The 25,315-nt window shown below is 31.4% G+C and overlaps 2 protein-coding genes across 20 annotated transcripts in view; one reads left to right on the top strand and one right to left on the bottom strand.

Moving 5' to 3' along the window:
- LOC143234300 (sorbin and SH3 domain-containing protein 1-like) overlaps positions 1-14,057 on the top strand; it is a 76,402-nt gene extending 62,345 nt beyond the window's left edge. For all 17 annotated transcript variants that reach the window (XM_076471565.1, XM_076471566.1, XM_076471567.1 and 14 more), the window contains 7 exons: positions 308-422; positions 1,635-1,745; positions 3,606-3,726; positions 7,931-7,985; positions 8,311-8,401; positions 9,679-9,776; positions 10,705-14,057. In XM_076471565.1, coding sequence (XP_076327680.1) covers positions 308-422; positions 1,635-1,745; positions 3,606-3,726; positions 7,931-7,985; positions 8,311-8,401; positions 9,679-9,776; positions 10,705-10,873 — 760 coding nt within the window. In that variant the 3' untranslated portion in view covers positions 10,874-14,057. The remainder of the gene's footprint in view (positions 1-307; positions 423-1,634; positions 1,746-3,605; positions 3,727-7,930; positions 7,986-8,310; positions 8,402-9,678; positions 9,777-10,704) is intronic.
- Positions 186-25,315, bottom strand: LOC143234304 (uncharacterized). Of its 3 annotated transcripts, none has more exons than XM_076471572.1 (6): positions 24,704-25,315; positions 21,319-21,509; positions 18,700-18,848; positions 16,636-17,057; positions 14,062-14,129; positions 186-432 (listed from the first exon to the last, which is right to left on the bottom strand). In XM_076471572.1, the coding sequence occupies exons 1-5, from the start codon at positions 24,815-24,817 to the stop codon at positions 14,085-14,087; spliced, it is 921 nt and encodes a 306-aa protein (XP_076327687.1). In that variant the 5' UTR covers positions 24,818-25,315; the 3' UTR covers positions 186-432; positions 14,062-14,084. The 3 variants fall into 3 exon arrangements, with proteins under 3 accessions (XP_076327687.1, XP_076327685.1, XP_076327686.1); XM_076471570.1 differs by lacking the exon at positions 186-432 and adding an exon at positions 8,840-13,384; XM_076471571.1 differs by lacking the exon at positions 186-432 and adding an exon at positions 8,840-11,996 and having other exon boundaries at positions 24,704-25,314.

Raw genomic sequence — 25,315 nt, forward strand, 5'->3', positions numbered from 1 at the left:
ATGCTTTTAGTTAACAATCCTAATGATTAGAAAATAGATTACTATTAAAAAGCAAAGCATGATATCATTATTGGAACATTCAGTATTCAATTCTAACTTGAGAGGTAGGAGACACAAATCACCCTTCTCAAAAAACATGTTTATATTTTGTTGTTTTCAAAACATTTAATACCTTAACTAGTATATCTTTATTGTAATAAATGGCTTTTTTATTCAATCAATACACATTTTCAGTAATGCCACTGCAATAAAATAATCATGTGTATTACAACACATTAACTTTGTGTGTGTTTTTCTACCATCACAGAGAGTTGTCCCTGAACAAAGGAGATATTGTATATATACACAAAGAAATTGACAAGAACTGGTATCAAGGTGAACATCATGGAATGACTGGTATTTTTCCCATCAAATATGTAGAGGTAAGGCCACCTGAAACAGATATGCCATGGTTAAATCACTTGTCAACATTTACTTCTAATGTTCTGTAAGTGTACAAACAATCTTAGAATATGCTACTGAATACACCTGTTGTAAAGGTAAATCTCTGAATAAAGCACTTAGTTTCCTATTAATATATTCATGTATATGCATTTCATTACAAAATATGTGATACAATTAAGAGCAAGTAAAACCTGTCAGTTATGCGACACACACAAATAGAATACAAAGCATGCTGACAGCATGGCCAGAAATATTTCTGTGCACACAGATAGATGATACAGCTGGTTGCTGTAGTCACCAAAGAGTAGTTGAGTTTGCTATAGTTACTCAAGTGTATTGATACAATATGAGCAGTGAAAATACCATTTTCGCTCTAAGTCAGTCCAGTTATCTGAAATTGGCTTGATCATTTTAATATTTCATTATTACAGACATGTTTAAATGAAATTGTCTATATAAGTAAGTGAATACCAGACAACCTGTTTCATAAAACAACCTGTTTACAGAAAAGAAATTTAATGTTTTGTCAGATAAATTCAGAAGAGATGAACTTAAGAAATATATTAATTATTAAACTATTATTGATTCTGTGTACCAGGTGTATATATAGAAAAGAAATTTAATGTTTTGTCAGATAAATTCAGAAGAGATGAGAAATATATTAATTTCCATGAAAGTTAAATACAAAATATTATTAGATTAAGTAATAAGTATATTGCTCAAATGGTTGAATAATGTTACAGAATCTGAGATTTATTAAACTTGTAATAGCTTTGAATGTATGTACCAAAGAAAAATATAGGAATTGTAGGTTAAAGCTATGTTATTCAAGTGAAAAGTTACTGAATAGTCAGTTTTATTGATATTCTAGAATACTGATTCTTAATAAGGCAGAGTTTACTACACCTGCTCTAATACAGTGACACGATAGTAGTAGAGTTTGCTATAGTTACTTAAGTGTATTGATACAATATGAGCAGTGCACATATCACTTTAAAATGTAGAAAGGCAAGTCTATGTTAGATATTACTAGTATAGTCAATTTTATGCAGTTATGTCATTTTTAACTTATTATACTGTTCTTATGTGTCCCTGTTGAAAACCTTTAACTAAATTTGTCATAAAAAGTCACCAATCCTTCAAGATTTATATTAGTATTACCAACTTATCTAGGGCACTTTATGTTTCAGGTTATTTCTTCAGAAAATGCACTTCTTCATACTCATAAAGCTACAGAAGGTGAAGCAAGGGCAAAGTATAATTTTCATGCTCAGACTTCTGTGGAACTCTCGTTATTAAAGGTAACTGTTGAGGCCAATGTAAGAATCTAATATACTTCATTTAATAAAAACCTTTGCTTTAGACTCATTTTCTATCAAATTTTATGATGTGTAAATAATCCTGATGTCCTCCATTGGGAAAGTGATAAGTTTATGAATTTGTAATGTTATAACCCAAGGTTAGATTGCCCACTGTGGTTTTACTCGAAAACAAACAATCATGATACTTAACCATAAAAAGCTGAACTTTCATTTCAAAAGAGGAAACATTGAACCCTACGTCAATAAACAGTATTTTATGGTTCTTAGTACCAATTAATAACATATAAACAATTAAATTTAAATTAGTTTCCAGGTCATAATTTGAAAAAGCAATATTGTTAAAAGACCAAATTAAAAAATAGTTAAATACCATAGCAGCTGTAATACCTCATCAAGTAATTAGCATCAGTACTAAAACATTTTAACACTAATCATGAAAACACTTTGTGAGTTTTGGTAGTCAACTAATTTATTATTATACATTTTAAAAACTGCCAGTTCTCTTACCAACTCATGATTTAGCAATACCCAAAAATTGTTGTTATGGTATAGACTTGTAACTAACGCGCTAGGTTTACTTTAATTATTTACAATACTTACGTGTATATATATAATGCATTAATTAAATTTCAACCTTCTCTACAGTTTAGCCTGGCCTTATGTTTAGTGTTTCAGGCTGTATGTATCATAAGTTCAAGTCCACAAACCAAACACTTCACCTGCAAGTTGAGTTATAAATTTATCAGTTAATCCCACCACTAACTTAACAGTAGGAGAATAGGTATTGAGCTTTTGATTGGTTATTAGTTATAAATGTATATGGCTGACTGTGCAAGAGCCTCAGGGCCCCCAATCTGTCATATATCCCATGTGTCACACACAGTCCCATTCAGGTTGAAAATACCAAATAACGACCTGTTTAGTTGTGTAATTAACTACATTTTAGTATGTTTTTTACTGAACTTTCTTACAAAGTTTACTTAAGTATATTTATACAGAAATTTATTAAAGGATATCCCACTTCACTTTTTATTTAGCCTTAACAATCGAAGTTTCTGATGAAATGAAAAGTCTAACTTTTACATGTTCCATGGAAAAGGGACAATTTTTATCACATTTTAAAGTATCTCTTTCAGATATTGTTTTCTGTCAGTTGTATGTGACCATCTGGTGCCATCAATTCCTTGAACAATTTAACAAAATTTCACTTAACTGTACATAAATAAACAATGTGTACACACATTCATAAGGCTACCAGACTTCTGCAGAAACCTGAAGCAATTCCTTTAATTACTTGTAAATTACCAGCCTTTGAGTTGCTTGATTTATTGTATAAATGTTGTGTATATTTATTAATGTGGTGCCAATTTGAGTTCACGTACCTCTGTAATGAATCTAAAGTTCAGGGTAATCTCATAGTCGTAACAATTAAAAAAAAAAAAAGACAATGTAATATCTGTACTTCAGTTTTGAATTGCTTATGTTTTAAATTGATTACAAAAGATTAACAGACATCACTTTAAAATACTATTTTGAGAAGTTATTAATAACAGTTGATTGTATAAGTTTAGGACCAATTACTGATATAATTATTTTACAATATACCTTTGTGAACAATTTTAAAATGCTATAGCAAAAAGTGTACAGCATCTTAAACAAAATCACCCAATACATTATTTATAGTATAATATCACTTGTATATCTATGTACAGTAGGTTTGCATTTGAATTCAGTGTGAAGTCATTTAAGACTAGGACAATATGCTTATCAGCAAAACGTTTAATATGAAAAAAAATTTTTTAAAGACAGTGTGAAACTTTTTTTATTTTATCCTTTTAGGGGGACACTGTAATACTAACAGGAAAGGTAGACCAGAAATGGTACGAAGGAAGAATTGGAACCAAGAAGGGTATTGTGCCAGTAGCGTATTTGGATGTACTCCATGAACCTGGAGAAACAAGTAGGTTTCTTAATGTTTTCTTAAAACTGAAATTACATTATCTTATAAAGCATCCAAATCACATGTGGAGTCTATTGGCTAGTACTAAAGAATTAAAAACCTTTTTTTTGCCAAAGACTATTACCTAAGATGTTGGAAACATTGCCACAGAAAATTTGTAAGGTATTTTGTTTTTAAAATTCTTGTAGGTTGTACTTATAATATTTTCTGTTGGAATAACGTCAAAGGTTAGATACATAAATCAAAACTCTCTTAACTATTAGAAGATTTCTTTTTTTTTTAAGTCTAGGATTAAAGTTTGCCATCAGTAAAAAAGAATACAAATAGAGTAAGGTATCAGTTGTAAACCTACTGTATACCACTGTCATTAAACAAACAATGAAGTCCTACATTTGTAATTTAATAAATCATAACCTATTTCAAGTACGTAGACCTAAACAAAACAACTAGCAGAGACGACATGAAAAGGCAAAATCCGTCTGTGTAGTGTATTATAATGTATAATTTACTTCCATGATAGACCTAATTTCCACCCAAGCAGCTGATGCTTCAAGATAAAATTCCCCCAGATAAATGTTTTAAAACCTGTATAAACATTTTTACTTTTTGATGGCTTTTTTGTCCTTTTAAGGTGTTTTGTTACAGTTTATAAATGTTGGAGGTGATTACAATGTATATTAATGTTAAATATGGAAAAATTATGGGTTTCCAGGATTGTTGTTGCTTTTGGGGGGGCAGGGTGGTGCAAGCATTATTCTTTATGGGGAAATGAAAATATTCGTGTTTTTAAAAATATTAACTTGTCTTTCCCCATTTAAATATGTGAAAATCCCACAAAAACAGTATAAAAATTGGGGTTCCTCCAACAAGTTTTAAAACTTGCAGTTTCCTGTAGTAATCAGAACATCCAAATTTATTTATGCTAAACAACAATTTTCTTCCTCTTAATTTCAGTTCTGAAGAATAATTAGAGCAATTTAAAAGTCCTTCAATAGGAGGTTGGGGGGGTCATGTTAAAAACATTCAGTTCATTTTATTTGGGACTCATATACCTGATCCCCTCCTATCAAATAGATTAGGTGTAGATGTTTACAAATGTGTTATTTGTATACTTCAATTTTGGGTGGATATTGACAGAATATTTTTTTTATGTTGTGACTACCTATTTGTCCATAATGAACTCTGTAATTTCACTCCATTTTATTACACTGACAATGAAAAATGATTCTATCTGGGCATACCAGTTTGATGGGATATAGGGAACATTATAGTTTACTCAGAAAAGCAGTATGAAAATGATCTTTTAAGAAAGAACTTGTACAACACTTAAATAGTGTAACATAAATATATCATCTAGAATAGGAACTACATTAATGACCTCAGATGTTTAGGTAATTCCTGAATAATATAAAGGACGTATGACCATCTGACAGTCTATCTTATCAATGTAGTCTGGTCTGAGATACAGTTAAAAAAATGCCTGGAACTACCTGTGAACAGTTTGTTTGCTTGTTTTCTAATTTCACGCAAACCTACTCAAGGGCTATCTAGAATATCTGTATACGTTATTTCTGAAAAGTTTATTCATACCTTGTTCAAAGCATAAATCATTTTGTTTGTTTTGAATTTTGCATAAAGCTACACGGGGCTATCTGCACTAGCCATCCCTAATGTAGCAGTGTACGACTAAAGCGAAGGCAACAAGTCATCACCACGCCAACTCTTGGACTACTCTTTTACCAATGAACAATGGGACTGACCATCACATTATAATGCCCCCACAGCTGAAAGGGTGAGCATGTTTGGTGCGACAGAGATCCAAACCTGTTGCACCCTCAGGTTACGAGTCAAACACCTTAACCCACCTGGCCATGCCAGGCCACTTGTGAACATACAAGACAGATGGGAACAGTTTGAAAATATACTGAATTGAATTTTTTGGTATTTTCCACAATCCACAAGAAAATCAAGTAAAATGAATAACTAGAAGTCTGCACGAAAGATGTAGTCAGATTTTCACACCTTAATAATATTACCAGGAGTGGAATATACAATGAAGGTAGATATGACCTATTAAGAAAAAAAAAAAGAGAGAGAGAGAGAATGAAAATATAAGGCTGGAAAACCAAAAATTGCAATTATGATACAGATAGAAAACTACCATCAATGATTATGCTATGTAACAAATTTTTACTTTTTCTTGTTCCTGGGCAGAAAGTGTTATTTCCTAATTGCTTATGTCTAAAGTAAATGGGAAAGACCTATTTTTCTCTTCAAACTTTGCTTTTGTGATCTTGGTAGTCATATTTTCAAATTTACTCATTTTCCAGAATATTCCAGGTATATTCAGTGCTGAGTAGCTGATAGAGAATTTTATAGAACTTACAAGAATTTTCAAGAATACGTAGAACTTCACTTGTCAAGATGGGCTCTGCTTCTGCCACAATGTATCCAGTCTGTGTGAGCAACTGGAATTGCCTGTAACCCAAATGAGTGGTGTCTCTTCACTGACAGCTCATCCAGAAGCCTCAAAGCTGTGCTACTTCATAACGGGAATAAGTATCTGTTTATTCCCCCGACTCATTCAGTGCACCTCAAAGAGGAATACAACAGCATCAAGACCTAACTAGAAGCCTTGAAGTATGATGAGTATGGCTGGGAGGTTATCAGAGACTTCCAAATAGTGGCATTCCTGATGGGTCTCCAAGGAGACTTTATCAAGTTTCCCTGTTATCTTTGCCTTTGGGACAGCAGGTACACTGCAGCGCACTACAACAGGAAGCACTGGCCACAACGGACCGAGTTCTCTTTGGGGAGGCACAATGTGAAGTGTGAGCCACTAGTGGGTCTTCAGAAGATGTTGCACATAAAATTGGGTTTTATGAAAGAATGTGTCATAGCTCTTGATAAAGAGTCTGCAGCTTTCAAGTACCTTTGAGACTTCTTCCCTTAGCTGTCTGAGGCAAAGATCAAAGCTGATGTCTTCGTTGGACCACAAATAAAGATTATCCTGGAGTGCACAGAATTCCACAAGAACCTCAGTAGGAAGGAGAAAAAAGCTCAGGGCAGCTTTATCTCAGTGGTTTGGGGCTTCTTGAGCAATCACAAGGCCAAAAATTATGTGGAACTGGTTGAGGCTTCTGTGAAAAACTACAGCAAAATGAGCTACAGGATGTCCCTGAAAGTCCATATCCTTGACGTTCACCTTGATAAATTCAAGAACTAGGGAACATACTCAGAGGAGCAAAGTGAGTGCTTCCACCAAGATATATTGGACTTTGAACTCCGTTACCAAGGAGCGTATAACGAAAACGTGATGGGAGACTAGTTCAGGGCTGATACGTGAAAGTGATTTACATTACAGTTGCAAATCTTGAAAAACTACACACTTCTAAACATTTTTATTCATTTTTGTATAACTTTAATACTAATACATGTAAATCTTGATTTATATGTTGTTTTATTCAGACCTTATGTAAATGAAAATGTGCAAATTTGCCCATTTTTACATAGAAAATAGGTTAATTTCTAAATTTCATTACCCAGGTCACAAAAGCAAAGAGTGAAAGGAATAATGGCCATTTTCTGTACTTTTACAACATAAGCAATTAAGAAATAACACATATTATCCAGGAACAAAATTTGCATTATACCTAACATAAATGGAAAGAGACCTATTTTTCTCTTCAAACTTGTGATGTACTATTCTTTTTATCAAAAATACAAAGCAGTTCTAATTGAGAATTATGCAAACCAATATATTAATACGATTAATGCTAGAGATCTTACTAAAATATATACACCAACAAACACAAGAAATATGAAACTGAAGTGTTACTTCTATCAAGTCAAGCAAGAAATTCAAAAAATAGCTGAATTGAGAAAATGTGCAATATATGGTGTACTGCACCCAAAGTTGTATTAGGTTTGTAGAAGTTGGTCTATGTAAAGAAGAGTTATTCAAAATGCTAAAGGTGCATTTTATGTTGCTAGACAAATATGTAATTGTTAGATTGTTTTTTTATTAGACAGATGCTACCAAGAGACTTTGAAGTCATAAAAATACCCATGCTGTTATTTCTGTTCCCCTACCTGTTTAATTATACAGACAGCACTTGTATTACTTGTTATTGTAATATGAAGCCTACAGTAGATTAATTCTGTTCTGCATGTGATAACAGAACTATGTTGGTCATATTTCTAGATGCTCATTCAATCTCTCCAAAATCATCTCCCAGGTTACTATCAAGCCTTGCCCAGTGAGTATAAACTACATATAATTCTTTAATAAATACCAAAGCATAAGTATTTATAACTAGAAAAGTTTTAACACAATCAACTGCTTTTGTTGCATCTACAATGCATGTTTTAAAAAAAAAAGTAAAAATATATTAATTTTTGTTCTGTTTTTTTCTGAAATGTTTATACCTAAAATACTGAACAACACTTTTTACCATCACACAATTAGTGATATTACAATCAGTGTGATTTAATATTTGTTTCTTTCGAACTTTTCCAAGACTCATTCTATTTGCTTAACTTTGTGTATTGGTGACATTTTGACTATTCTTGTCCAACTTTCAGCACCCCAGTCACAAATGGTAGTGCAAGTCTTCATCAGACACAAAACAACAAAATAAGCCATCCTGAATCTCAGTCTGTATCTTTAACAAAGGTAGGAACACTTGCCATAAATATTATGTTCTACTCATTTTGTTTCTAGTATCTTCTGTAGGGGAATACATGGGTAGTAGATACAACAATATATTTGTTGGATCTTCCCATAAACATAAATGTGACAATCGTTTAATTCACTTCTGACCAAATATTTGTTTCCATTTGTGTGAAATATATTTTTAGAGGTGTATTTAAACTTTGTAATTTTAGGGTTCACTGTATGTTACAACATGTGATGCTAGTGCTACTTAGCTTTATATGTTCATCAGGTAAACAATTTTCCAAAACCTGAAATTATCTTAATTTCAGCTCATTGTGTTATACATAAATAAACCAAACTTACTTCAGTTTACTGACTTAATCTGCCACTTCTTAGATCTTCCTTACAATTCATTGATTTTTTCCAGTTATGTGATGTGTAGAAAAATGTACAGTATTTTCTAATTGACATAAAACACTTAGTATTTATTTCTATGTATATTCTACACTAATTTGTACATTAATCCACTTCTCCAGATGCCATCGCTAGATTTGTAAACATGAAAAAATAGATACAAATTTAATACACACACAAGTATGACAGCCCTTCATGTAAAAAGTCAAAACTGAAAAATACTGTGTTAACTTCCATAGCATAACATGACAAGTTTGGGGCTAGCTCTGTAATGGTGTTGATAGGAATTGGGTACAAAGTAGATGTTTCTCTATATTGTTATGAATAGTTCTTTGAATACTTTGTGTTTTATGATAACTACTGTTAAGCCTTTCACTAGCCAGCAGAACTGAGTTTCACATGTCCCTAACATGCACACAAAACACATCTGGGACCAGCTTCAGGATGAGACTTTCTCACCCACTAAGCACATCACACTAGTATCACCCTCAGGAAACATTCTTCAAAACTCCATGCAGAACTAAAACTAGACCAATCAGGGTAGACATAATAAACATAAAAATGTTAAATAATTACTTTTTCATGACACACAACACTGATGTAGACATTCACAAACAGGGAAGAATGATATGTTATTGGACTGTTTCAATGCTGTGATTTTGCATTAAGAAAACAAATTTCACTTTCATTCATAGCTTGTAGGCTTTCATTTTGGTAACTGAAAAATGTATATCTATAACTTGATGGTTCTTTTGTTTTTTTCAAGTACATGTAGAGAGAGAAACAAAGACATGAAAACAATAAATATAAAGGTTGTGACAAATAATTACTGAACATGTCTTAATCTGTGAAGAAACTTACAACAGATTTCTTTCTTTCAGAAATATGATCTCCCATTATTAAGTCTACCTTCACAAAGCCAAACCAATCAACCTCCGATGGAAATTCTGCATGTTAACACTTTTGATGAGCCCATACCGTAAGGAATACATTTTGTTTATTTTAAACATTAGATAATCAAATTATATTACATAGTTGTTTTTTAAAAAACAGGATGGAACACTCATCACCTTTATAAACTGAAGAGAAAATAAATTACAATTAAATCATCTACTTCAAAAAATTCTGTAAAATTGAAAGAATATGAATCAATAGGTTTTTATTGTACAACTTACCCCACTACCATTTATCACTTCATTTGAAAATAAATCAATGAATTCAACACAAGCTTCTAACAATACTTAAATTATAGCAGATAGATATCTCAATACATTGAGAGGTCTAAACTATTAATTTTCAGTTATCTATATTTCTCTGAAAATATAATGAAATTAATTTTTTATCAGATTAAACTGTAGTAATCTGACATCACATACACACAACTCTTGTCAGATCATAGCACGGTACGAATCTGATAAATAACAGAATTTAACTTTAATTTAGTGCCTTATAAAGTACAGGTATTCCTTGATTAATGTTTTGTTTTTCAATTTCCTTCCACATTTCTTGCTATAACAAAACTTCTGCATATTATGAAACAACTGTTCACTATTAGAAAATTCAAACAGCTAAACTGCTATTTTTCTCTATTAGTAACTAAAGGTATTTCATTATTATAAGTTATTTTTCACCACTCTGTAATTCAAATACACTTCAGTGCTATGGATGAAAATTCTTTTTATTAACTGTAACTGTATTTATATGTTATAGTGGAGAAAATGTTACACTGGTGTGGCCAAAAGGTTAGGGTCAGGAACATATCTCCAATGTTTCTACCTTTAGAACAGTGATAAATATTTTCAATTTACATTCTTTCATGATGCATTACATTCATAAATCAAAGAATACCCATACACACATTAACTCATTGTTAGTTTCAATCAGTCTGTCTTTCTTATTATGAATAGGTTTCGAGGTCTTTATGGCTACAAACCACAACATGAAGATGAACTAGAGATAATTCGTGGAGATATCATTTATGTAATGGAAAAGTGTGATGATGGCTGGTATGTTGGAACCTCTTTAAGAACAGGATTATTTGGAACTTTTCCAGGAAATTATGTGGAAAAAATTTAGTAAGCTTCTGATGTTTTGAAATTGTTGTGACTAATTTTGCATTATATAACTTGTAAGCAAAAGTAAAATTTCAGAGTGGGGTCAGTTTTAAGTTTTGTTCATTACAGTGGTGTCCAACAGTTTTTTCATAAGTGCAAATATTATAGAGAATATGTTAACATTTTTGCCACATGACAAAAAAAAACAAAACTGTATAGTGAGGCAAAAAAATACAGAATAATGCTTTCAATTATTTATTGGTAGAATTATAAAAAAAAAAAAAAAAAACTGGTGGTAGAAGCACCAATTTGCTACGCATGGCGAGTGGCAACCATGTTGAACAACATGAATTTAGTATGTATGATAGTTTAGATTAAATTAAAAGAATAAAATTATAAGAAAATGGAAGACCTTTCTATTATTCCATTTAAATACTAAAATATAACTCCCAAGGGGGAAGGGACAATCAGTCATCAATATGGCTACTATAAATCAAGCAAGTGGTTAAAAGTTACTTTAACATGCCCAAAACAAATGAATCAAAATACTACACCACACAAGTTAGCTTTTCTTAATGCACACAGATAATCAACACCGTTATCCATTTATGTGTGTATGTGTGTTTATATTTGTATATACTGAGATGCATTAAAAACACAACTTACATGCAGTTAAACAATTTTAATGCGATAGGTTAAACATAAGTTTTGAATGAACATACCATGAAATTATCATGTCTTTGCACTACACACAAACAGTTTAATCAGGATTTTAAAGTCCAGAACACTAATAATGGGTATGTCCTCCACTTGCCACCAGAAGAGCCTGGATCCTGCGTGGCAGAGATGTCACCATATTGTCAGTCTGCCTCTGGGCGATGATGTCCCCTCAGCCAGAAATGTTGTAAGTAGTTCAGCAAGAGAGCTGGGGGCAGGATCCAGAATGTCCCAGAGATGTATGATGGGATTCATAAATATGGAGACCTGTCCAGAACATTCAAATAACTTGTACACACCCTTGCCCTCTGTGGATGTGCATGAAGGTGCACTCCAAAGTGTGCTGCAACCCTGGCTGGTGTCATCCCTGCCCTTAGCATCCCGAACACCCGATCTCTGCTCTCTTGCATCAGCCGTGGCATCTTTCTCTGTGGTAAAATTAAACTTTTAAAACCTGGCATTTTATAGGCTGAAGAAAAAGTGTCTACTGCATTCAAAAGTTTTTCCATACTCTCACATTATGTACGACAGCAAGGGATGGGTAAGTTTTGACAGGTTTAAATACCAACACGTGATCATGCTGTTTAAAATGACCTGAACTTCTGAACTGTTTTCAACATTATTGCTCAACACCTTTTATTACTTGTTGCATTTTTAATGCTGCTCAGTATGTATAGAAGGTGAGGGGATAAGTTGCATTATGCAAAATTTCAAGTGTTAATTATTTATATATACAGAATTGGAAGAATATTTAAATTTTAGACACTGTTTAACCATTACTTGTTTAAGTTATAATGAAAATGATGCAAAGAATCTAGTTTTTAAATATTATTGCTCAAAACTAACAGCTGGACTTTGACTTCACTTGTAAGTTGTATAGCCCAAAGTAAGGTTACATTAAATGATGAAATTTATATATAGATTGATTTACCTGGCTATGTATGGGGGAAATGGTACATATGAATATGAGTACCAAACTTATATGCTTGTTTTGTTTAATTTACTAAAAGTAATTACGTCCATATTTACACACGCGCTGTAACGTACTCTTAAATCAGTTAAAGTGTGGGTTTAAAATATGTCACATAGAATAGTAGATTGTAAGATTTGGTGCAAGCTTGTATCCGTTGCTTTTGTTTTTAGTAGAACGAAACTCCTGTACACTCTCTAACCAAGTTTATTGCGATGTTCCAAATCAATAAGTGATTGAAGGCTGTCACTGCACCAACTTAAACAACACACTGTGACTGTTAAGTCCATAAACTCATATCTAGAAGTTTCCTTTATTAAAAACTGGTATTTAATTCTGACACACCTTTAACATCACTTTTGTGACAGTGACTTCAAAAAGCAAAATCTGAAACTGCGAGCTGAACAATAAAATTTGTATGGTACTTGTTATATAAAAGTTTATTCCTAATTACGTTAATTAGAACAATACATGTAACAGTTTAATTAAATACCTGCCACCAACCTACCAGAAATGGATATATTTAGGTAAGATTAGGTTGGATATCTAGTTTTATTGAAGTTGCACTTACTGAATGGTAGTGTATTTAAACTTTTGTCCTGTATTTCATTAACTCTGTAAACAGTTGTACTGGATATTGGCCACTTAAAACATTACTACAAGTTTAGTTAAATAATCTGAATTAGTTATGAAAATTAGATTCTAAACTTGTATTCAATGCTTGAGGAGTTCGTTAATAAAAAGTAAAAACCATGGAACAAGTTATGGTGTTTTGTTAATATTATTCAACACATTTCATATTTTGACAAGTTCTTTTGGAATCCAAAATTAAATCTTGTTTTTTCCCTGAAGTGATACAAGAAATACCAATTAAATAATGAAATTATGTAATAAGCCTTTAAATTTTACAGAGAACAACAAAATTTAATCCAACTTTAATATACTGCAGGTACAGCATGATCATGCTTTCTATTACAATTGAAAAATAAATGTGCATCAATCATAGCAAAGCTCAGGAGATAGTTAACTTGAAATGGAAGAATTACATGATGGAAATCCTGATTAATAATTTAATTATACAAGAACTTGTGGCAATTTGTGTTGTTATTCTTCCCAAATAAGCAAACATGTGGAGGCACTGACCTCTACTTTTGTACATATTGCAAAATAAATATTAATGTAGGTAGCACTTAACATGTGCTCAGAACTAGCAATAAGGTAGATATGAATATTTAATAGATCCCACCAATCAACAATACTTTAATGTAGATTTAATTATGTTAATCAGAAATAATAGTGTACTTGTTCCTAAAAGAGTTTAAATAAAATAAGGGCAGTGAAGTGTGATTTTCAACATTAAGTTCTTAAAAGATCCAATTGTTTGCTTATTATGTTGAGTTTTCCAGAAGTTATGAAACAGTTATGTAATTTCAAACATTTGTTGTTTTCTATCTTTATTTTCTAATTTGTTACTAATAAAATAAAATATTTTATCTGGCTTTATCAGTATACAGACAACATACCTTTTAATGTTGTTCTTGTGTCATTACTTCTTGTGTTTTAGATTCACTGGCCTTACTGGAGTACTCACCTAAAATAAAAAGATACTGTTAAACAGAGTTGTTTCAGGGGTTTCTTACCAAAGTGGGAGATGACTCACAAATTATTTTGTAAAGCAAACTGGATGTTTCTTATTTACTAGTTCAAATACTATGTGCTTATTTCAACACTTTCATATTTACAAACTAGGCCTAATGAAGTTATGAGGCAAACATATAATGCTAAGCATAAATACATACATTCTTAACTTAATTGCAAGGAATAAAGAACAGCAAAATTATTTACTGACTCTTAAGTATGATATAAACAACTAAACTCCAAATTTGTAACTAACAAAAATCTTCTCGCACTTTTTAAGGTATGGCAAGTAACATCTCAATGACCTGAAAAGACAAACTTCCCAAGACAATGATAACTACCATTCAAACTTATGGCATACAGTTACATATGAAATTCATGAGAGACAATCATTTGATATTGTTAAAAGGAAACCATTTTACTATTCCAGTTATTCTGATACATGTCCACTTAAGAGTTTTAACATGAATCTTACTGTTACAATGATCAAAACAACTCTTTTACTATATAAAACTACCAAAATAAAGTTTGTCATTATCTTTCAGAAAATTAAATAATAAATATCATACACCATGCTTGTAAGATTTTAATTTCTTACAATATCTGTACATAACGTCAATAATATAACAAAACATTTGATGCAAAAAGAATTTCTTACTACATTACAAATAACATCAAATATGGCTGCCTCTTCAGCAAATGTTCTTAAAATGGAATGTTTAAAAATAATCTTTAGCTAAAGCACCACTAGAGGTCCTGATAATCTGCATACTCATTAATTGAACTTGCCTAACATTTACTAACAATGTAATTTAAAACTAGAATACTAATTCTAGGATTTTTTAGACACAAATACAAAGCATCACCAATGAAACATTAAACCCTGAAGACCAAAAATTGGCAAAGAACTATAAACCAATAGGCTAATATTTGAAGTCTTGACTGTTAACAAAAACTTGTAAGCTGTTAACTAAATAATCCATGTTATTTTAATAACAGGTGTATTTCTTGTCTTATCATCCAGCTCTGCTGATGTCTGGTGTTGAATAAAAGGCCACTTTTGCAGAAAATGAAAGAACTGAAACCCTACATTTTCAAATCATTTACTTGAAACCTGCAATGACGAAACTGAAAATTTAAAAAATAAAACAGCTGCAGAGAACAAGACTTTCTGTCACAAATATTAAGCATGGTGGTTTCCAATACTTTGCCAGTTTTCCAAATTCAAACCATTTAAATCCAAACTAATTAAGCCAGAATTTAAGTGCATTTGCATATGTATGACAAAAATTGTTCCAAACTATTGGAAAACAATATATATAAAAACGGCTCGTTTGGGTTGAGAAAATATTTTACGTAGAAGAGCGAACAACGTTTCGACCTTCTTTGGTCATCGTCAGGTTCATGTCTGACATTTAATAACAGACATGAAGCAAACATGTTAACCTGTATCATCGTCAGGTTCATGACCTAAGAAGGTCGAAACGTTGTTCGCTCTTCTACGTAAAATATTTTCTCAACCCAAACGAGCCGTTTTTGCATACATATTTCTCTACAAGTGGGTTTTCTTGACATCACTGATTGTTGGAAAACAAGATTTCTGTCTTGAATGATGTTTCTTTCATCATTAGTGCTTAATTTAATAAAACAGTTTCACCAAATGTAATTTGTGTGTCTATGTATATATTACAAACCAGCAATATAAATAACAATAAATCTCTGCAGTGAAATACAAAACATATATGAATGACAAATGAAAGGCAATTTGTGTAGCCAATAAAGGAAGACAAGTAAAATTGATAAGTTGAGTTCTTACTATAAAAGAAGTTACCAAAGACTTACATGACAGTTGAGCACACGTGAAATGTTTTCACTAAAAATTAACATAAAAAGAATTGCATAACAACTTAAGACTAGTGCTCACTTCTTGAAGCACACAAGGTTCAAAAGAACTCTCAAATGACATATATACATAAGTTTGTTTCAGTTACAACAATGTCATTGTATTCAATCTCATATTTTAACACTATATATTCATCACCAATCTTATGAATATTTTTTTCAATTATCTATACTGAGTCTAAAAATGTAACATGGCTACAAAACATAATACCACAGGAAAAAGAGTTAAACAGTTACGGTTTCATTAGAATGATCTTATGGCTGGGTGAAAAGAGAATCACAAGTTTCTTTATTTTTTCAATTTGACAGTGAGCTTCTTAATAAAATTAGTTTTATGTTTACCAATATAATGTTCTTAAAATTATTTTTTTTTAATTCTGATCCAAAATAACAAAACTTCAGTGAATGGGCACACCCACTGTTCAGCAGCAATGTAAAATATTTAAAAAAAAACACCAGATGACTACCTTACTTAATTATCCAACATACATAATTAAAACAGTAATCAAACATATGAAAAAAAATCTTTGATGGCATTATGGATTCTGGATACCCACCGAGGATAGCTTCTTCCTGATTGATGCTACTGTATCATCATAGCTGGAACTATAAAACTGTTCAGGTTCTTTTAGGTTCATTGTCTGGGTTAGTTTCGGAACCTTAGATTTTGAGTGGCTTTCCACATCTGTAGATGTACTACCATGATAATCTGTTCTAAATGATTTCTGCTCTCTTACACAACGTGGTAACAACAGAGATGATTGTTTTACTGTCTCAGGCTGTGATGATGATGATGGAGTAATCAAATTATCATCTGCACTATTAACTGTGTACTCTTTTCCAGCCCATATATAGGTGGTAGGCTGCTGCTTTGGAACAGTGGAACTTGTAGAAAGAGCTCTCTCATGCTGTGAGGATGATGAGGATCCTTCCTTTAATGATAAAATGGTTCCATCATTACCTGACTGTACCTTTTCTCCTGAAAGAAGATTTAATAAAAACTGATTCTAGCAAGGTTAAATAAACTGGCTTTTATGAAAATCTTTTATCTTATAAACAAGCTAAAATATACAGATCTAATGAGATAATGTAAGTGTCTGTACCTAGAAAATTATAAGTCTGTTGAAGTGTTATCTGTTATAAACTTCAATGGAAGCACACAATGTTTCAATTTTGATACTTTCTTTCTCCTATTAACACTTAAAAGTGTCTAGTGAGATAACACTACATAGAATTTATTAACTTTCTCCTGGATGGAGAAAATAGTGCAAAATAATGGCTATGATGAGACATTTTAAAATGTATTTTGACATGCAGATTGTCAAATAATAAATTCCTCTTTTGTTATATGCATTTTATGATAAATTTATGATAATTAATGAATGAGATCAGATTAAAATATTAAAACTAACATTCCACAATGCAATAAACTAAAGACAAAAAATATCTTCCACTAAGAAATGCATTTTAATGGGTTGATTTATCTAAGAGTTGTATTGATGCACAGTAAACAAAAATAATTTTGTTGTTTCTAGATTTATTTATTGCTTTAGATAACAAAAGCCTGTAACATATAATAGTTTTTGCATGTGTAATAGTAGTCACATGAACTTGGTCTGAATAGCCACTTTGCATTCTATAAGAACTCTTCTTTAACTAAACTCAAAGCATTACACCAAACATTAGCTGACTTTTACAACATTTAATGTAGACAGCTTAATTCACAACCAATGATTCCTATATAATCAACACACAAATACTATATTTATGACAACAGAGAACATTTCAAGACAATCAAATTGCTAAATTACTGTTTCATTTATGTCAATAATTAATAGAGTAGGTGCTACATTAGGGTTTTTTGCTTGATTGCTTTGATTTTAAGGTGATTAGTGTCACAAAAATAACAAAATGAAATTGGTGTTTCCTAGCATTCATGTTTTCAAAGACTACACCAAAGTCTCATGTGACAATAATCAATAAATTGAATGTAATGATTTAGTAAGCCTTACAATTAACTGATTTTCAACTTCATTAATTGCCCAGATCTACTTATACACAATTTTAATTAGTTTACTAATTAGCATGTCACCCATATTTTATGACAATATCTTTAGTACATGTATTTGTCCTTATTTACATTTGTTTTATTCTATTCTTTCTAGCACTTAATTTTTTGAGCACTATTTTATGTTGCCTCAAAGTTACAAAACACAACCCCAAAGAACCTAACTGTCTTCAAAAATAAATCTAGTACGTATTTCTAAGTTTAAAAATAAAGACTTACAACATTAGAAATTTGCCTTAAAAACACGAAACTGGAAAAATCTAAATCACTCACTGACAGAAATAAATCTCACATTATTCTGTGATATAAAATGAAATAACCATTCACTGAAATTACCACCTAATAACATCTACACTGTTCAAGATTCACCTATGATTTAACTGCCAATCACAATAACTGAATTATGCAAAAAAAAACTGTTTGATTCATATTGAAAATGTACTTTTTATCATAATACCAGCTATTCATACTTTTGCATTAATAAATTTCTTAAAAGATTTGAGTTGGTTTCCTATAACAAGCTGAGCCTCACTGGGTAAACTTACAAACTTACCAGTAAAGTGTCTTGTTTTAGCAGAAACAATTTTACGTCGCTCGAGAAGTTTATTTCTTGTGTCTTGAACACTTTCAAACTCTGGGGCATAACACACGTGAATACTGCCCCCAAAAAAAGATCTGTCATCAAGTCGTTTCTTGGCATTCCTAAATGAAGTACACACACTAACTAAAGCATTTTAAAACACAAATCTACACAATAAATCAAACTTAATATCACAAAATGGTACACAACTTTACTTTGGAAGGATAAGACCTTCCAATTGCCCAAGTCAAGCTTATTAGTGAAAAGAGCCTATAGAATAACAACAACAAATACTTTACAATCAAAATGAGTCACATGGAAATTGTACTTATTTTATTACATAATCAAGAACCCACAAACAAAAGAAACCTGCTATAACAAGTTATAACTGAGTGATCCAATCATATATAATTCATCACCTGAGCACTGGTTTACATCAGTTTCATGTATGTATGTTTTTGAATTTTGTCCAAAGCTACACAACGGCTATCTGCACTAGCCATCTCTAATTTTGCAGTGTAAGAGTAGAGGGAGGGCAGCTAGTCATCACCACACACTCCAAACTCTTGGGCTACTCTTTAACCAATGAATAGTGGGATTGATCGTCACATTATAATGTCACAACAGCTGAAAGGGCAAGCATATTTGGTGCTATGGGGATTTGAACCCGTGATCCTCAGATTACGGGTCGAGTGCCTTAACCACCGGGTCATGCCAGGCCTAGCATCATGTAAATTAATTAAATAATTGCAATTATTAAATAAGTTTCTCAAAATTACCATTTCTGACTGTTACCATTTTCAATTATTCCTACAATCAATTAATCAAAATTCTGATTACATGTTAAACATCATGAAAATAATCAACTGACTGAACTAACTTTTTGAAATTGAAAACTGTAAAGCCAAAGTGTGAAAATGTAAAAAAATAATAATAAATAAGGTAACAAAAGTTACTGATAACATTAAAAAAGACCAGGAAAGCCTCTTATCACATAACATCAAATCTACTTTGAAGATGTATTATGTAAATTACATAAAAAAACACATCCAATACTCAGGATAATACAGAGTTTATAAACTTTAATAGGAGCTCATGAAGTTGAAATGAAGAAAACTACATTGTTTGTACAGCTTAAAGTGAAGAGAATGAGCAGTTTCATTAACCTTTGAAGAAACAAAAATTATGGAGAAGCTTTTAAGAGTAAAGTTTGTGAACTTATCAATGCTTATTCAGTAACACTGAAAAAATAAAAAACATAAGAAGGTACTGGAAATTTTATCAGTTAATTTCACAAATTGCAAGATGATAAAGATATTATTAAATGACTACTAATATAATCCTACTGATAAAAAAGTTAAAGAACTACCAATAAACTTAAAGGCTATTGGTCTGTTTTCAGCAGAGTGCTAAAAGTTATTTAACATTCATTTATAAAAGCAACTTGTACACTGACATTCCCCAGTTTGTTTAAACTTTAGGTATCTGTTTGAATGAGATCACTACAAAAGTATTTGTTCTTTTCAAAACACCTCTAATTCCACACAAAAAATTTATTTTACGGAAATGGTTAAAACTTTACGATGCATAAGAAATTAGCTTTGTTGCAGTAATAATTACAAGTAATCAAGCATTATTACGGTTTAAAGATATTCATTACTAAGGCAAACCATTTTTTGTAGTCCTTATCTAATTTTGTGGAGAATGACATTTTGCTTAAGAAACAACAAACAAATGAAATGACTGAGCAAGAATATCAAAAATACAATTCCACTGTCAGTGACTACATAAAGGGATTATATCTTATGTGGGAAAAGTCACACTTAAATTTTTTTTTTAATACAAATGACAGAAATTAAGACTGAATACCTCATTATGGCAACTATTCACAAAAATTGAATTTATAATTGAAAGGTTATTATAATCTTGTAAAAGGTTATGATGAGACCTCAATGAATGCAATATATTCAGTTTTAATCTGTTCTGTAATGTTAAAATACAGGAAACAAAGTAAAATTTAAGTAAAATAATAAGACTAAAACCACGAACCTGAATGCTAGGGATAATAATTTAGCATTAAGCTTAGAAAATCGATATAAAAAAATAGTTCCAAGTGTATCACTTTTTTATTTACAAGCTTACAGAACATATTATATGAAGGTGTTAGCTCTAGGTGATACATAACACAACATTACACTTAAAAGAGAATAAGTGGCCTGTTGGCCCATCTAGGTTACCTCATTCATTAATAAAAATATAAAAAAACAAAAACTGAAATCTAGCCTGGCCTTATAATTTATATATCATTAACCTTTTCCCCTTAAACAAATTAATTATAACCCATCTATGCTGCTTTAAATATTTGTTCAAGAAAGTTTCTAGATTTGCTTTACATTGAAAATGGGTTATTTGAGTCAGCAAGAAAAAGAGCTGACTTTAATAGTTCTTACATTCTATACACATACACTGTATTTGCTCTATCAGGCTGAAAAAAAGTAAACAAATAAGTGTTCATAAATATAAGATAAAACTACTGCTCAATCAGTTATTTTAGTATATCATCACTAAAGTGTAAAAACTCTACACTCTTACCTGGCATCTTGTAAGTTTAAGTACATCACAAGATACACTTCAGTGTATTCTTCTGCTGGATATTCATCTAATGGAGAAAACCGATTAACATGTCCAAACTGTTCACATTCATAAAGAAGTTCCTGAGCTGCTCCAACAGCTGGAACTCCAAAAATTAACAGGTAATAGGATTCTTGGTTGATAGTATAAACCTACAAAAACAAGTTTTATGGCATAAATAATATTACGTAATGTTTGACAAATGACTACATAGATATATACACATGTTGAGTACATAACACTAAAATAATTTTGGAGCCTCATAATATTTTTACAGCCAATGTTGCCACATTTATCTGATGGAATTCCATCTTGACCACAGTTAACAATGTGAAAGGCTCCATCATAAGGTTGTCTAAAGCATGCAGCTTATCCTTGCTTGCTTTCCATAAGCCACCTCTTATATGAGAAAGTTTCTGAGCACTGATTTCACACAAACATCTGTGCATGTTATGTCTAGCAACTTGACTAGAAGGTCTACATATGGAAGAACATGAAAATCAATTCCATTTTCCTGTTACTTGAGGTGTTATGATTGAACATACATGGTTTGGAAGCAACTTACCTACATGTCACTTCTGTCACTTTTCCAGGAAACTCCATTTTAATTATGCAGCGCAGTATTTCCTGAGACATATGGACAGCTTTTTCTATTGAGTTATGTGCTCACAGATTGTCACCTGTTACAAGACACTGCACTTTGCTTTTACCCCCTTAAATTTTACAGTATAAAAAGATGGAACCATTCATGAGCTTCCGTCTTCACACTCAGCATCCAAACAACAACAAATGTCACTTTTGAAAATGTAATAGAAACTTCTATTAATTAATTTACTAAATTAGTGATACTTTTAATACTAAAATGAAATACTTAAATACACAAGTTATAGTGAACAGCCCAAAATAAAAGCTCTGGATTTGTTTTTTTTTATTATTACATAACCAAGAATACAAATTCTAAACCCACCACGCAACTGAAGGTGTTTCAACACAACATTATAAAAACACAATACTAGTTATGGTGGTAAATCCAGGATTTTATCCAGGTAGGTAGTAAAGGATTTGACAGAGTCATCTTTACACAGCTGGAGAAAGTGACAATTCCTAAATGACAATAAAATCAATTATTTTTGAGTAACTTACATTTTTAAAATTTTCATCTAATCTACATAAGAATCCAGTGTGGGTCACATCACACTTGATTTCTCAAAATAGGAGGAGACCTAAAAGCTAAAATGCATTTATTCAGAGGGAACAGCTTGATTACTATCTGTCCATAATGATTTTAATAACAAACATGAGTATAAAAGTAGCCATAGTGATGGTAGAGAGAGGACCTTATAAGTATAGTGAGTGTTAATGTAAGCCTGAAGTAAAATCAGTGTGGAATCACCTAGCCTTGAGCCAAGTACACAAAATTTAAGATGCAAGTAAAAATAATGATTAAATATTAAATCATTTCTGGATTAAACTTTTATTTGGCATCACCAATAGTGTTAATAAAAAACAGGCCTCTTTAATCAACAGAGACTGTAAATTAAGAAACCAAGAAATATTTTTCCAGTTTTGTTCTATATAAATTTCGCACTTTCAGTGCACAGACTAACAACAGTATTAGGTTATATTTTTGACATAAAAGCCATTATTGGAACACAGTGTTACCAAAATGCACCAGCTTTTCTTTATGTTAGAGGTTTTTACCTGAATTTTATCAATAACTATTCTATGAAAATGCCATAAGTTCATTTCATGAATGATCTTAATTTTGTTGTATCACAAAGGAAGTTACCAACATTTGACTGGTAACTTTACTGGTAACACTTGATTCCACAAACTTTTCAAAGTTAGAACTTCTTCAACCAGCACTACCTCATCTGATACCCTATATATTGTACAGCCTGGCTTTTCACACTCAACCAATTAGAGCACTTTACCATAATTTGAAATGCCAGGAGCAAACAGTCAAAAGTAATGGGGAGAAGATGTGTTCAAACCCTACCAGTGAACCACATATAGATAATGGTGAGTAGTTCACTACAGATACTTAATGGGTGAGCCACAACTTTTCTGTTTGTGCTTAAACTTTAAAGGACACATTTGCTGTCAGATATATTTTAACACACAGGCCCAAGCATGATTTTAACTCATGCATAATGCTAATCTATATATGTAGAAACGGCTCGTTTGGGTTGAGAAAACTTTTTACGTAAAGGAGCGAACAACATTTCGACCTTCTTCGGTCGAAACTGAGTGTTGGGATGTAGAGGGTGTGATTAGTTACACAACCCCTTTCAAACATGTGGCCAGCTTCCAGTCAGTTACCTCTTTCTTTCTTTGTGAACCTGACGATGACCGAAGAAGGTCGAAATGTTGTTTGCTCCTTTACGTAAAACATTTTCTCAACCCAAACGAACCATTTCTACATATATATTTGTCTTTTACAAGTGAGTTTTCTCAACATCACTGATAATGCTAATCTGTTGTGATTTAATATTTTTTGAAAACGAAAAATATCACTGTGTAATATGTAACTATCTTTTAGAACAACAATGATGTACAACTGTAGACTGTAAAAGAATACCATTGATCAATATTTATGTTCAGTATTCTGGATTATAGGTCTTCTAATCAGTTCATATAGTGTTAACTGGTCTGCATCTACACTTAGAATCTATTTAATTTAAAGTAGTGATATAAACTTATTTTTACTAGTTTCAAGTATATTAACATATTAGATGGTTCCAAAAAATAGCTTTGTTTTAAAATATTGTGTTTGGATAATACTTAAGATAAATTGCAATACTGATTATTTGTACATTGTAATTTTTATGAGTTTCATTCCTCTGCTCAATGACTTAAAATGCCTTTGCCAGTAACAACAGCCAATCTTAAAGGCCTCATTTTATTACTAATTTATGTCTGAGTTAACCAATATTACATATTAAAACTGATCTAAAAGTAAATGCAAATACACAGGCAGGACTAAAACTGTAAACAACTTTGTAACACAAAGTATCGTTTACTTTCTACAAGTTTAACTTTATCATTATGTGACTTAAATTTGAACTTTTTAAACTTCAAAGTTCAGATGTAAAGACGTAAGTCTAAACTATAAATAATAGAATTATCAGCTATTACAACCATTAGTGCTAATAGGCCCATGAAATTTCAAAGTCGTAGATTTAACTCTTAGGCTACACCTACCTTGTCTCATTACTATTAAAAATAAAACTGAATGACCAAGTGTTACTATTACTAGTGTTAGAAATAAATTCGTAGCTTATGGAATAAGGAAACATGAATCGTAATTCAATAAAACAGTTTAATGGTAATAAATTACGAGTACCTTCACTGCAGTTGCTTTCCGTCCTTCTCTGTAACTTGCTCGAGAAGAGCATACCTCATGTTTAACATGATGATCAGATTTTGAAATTTGCTTTAAATTAAATGTATTATGCATCACAAAAATAAAATACTGAAAATTTAACTCAGTTTAACATTTCTCGTTTCTCATACCGTTGAAATTCCTGGATATCCTTAAGCTGGCGAGTAAGTTTGAACCTAATACAAACTAACCTCTATTTCGTTTTGGAAGATACCACGACCTCACTTTTTACAAATGATTATATTATTTATTATTCTCTCTGTTCGTTGTAATGATTGAGGTAATTAAAAAAAAAAAACAATATGCAAGATGTAGTATGACTTCAGAATAAACAACACTTGTCTTCAACTTTTACTAGCTTAAAAATATACGTGAATCAAATTGATACTTAATTATGTATTCTCGCTTAAACCAATTCAAAGATATCAGAATTAATACTCAATAGTCGCGCACTCAACTTTCGATCTTCCACTGAGTTATGGTAAGTTGATTAAATGTAATAGGGCGACACAATTAAATAGTACCCACACGAATCTATACCATCAACTTTTGGCGATTAACTAGCAGAATAAA

This window comes from Tachypleus tridentatus, chromosome 12, assembly GCF_004210375.1.
Source record: "Tachypleus tridentatus isolate NWPU-2018 chromosome 12, ASM421037v1, whole genome shotgun sequence".
NCBI lineage: Eukaryota > Metazoa > Arthropoda > Merostomata > Xiphosura > Limulidae > Tachypleus > Tachypleus tridentatus.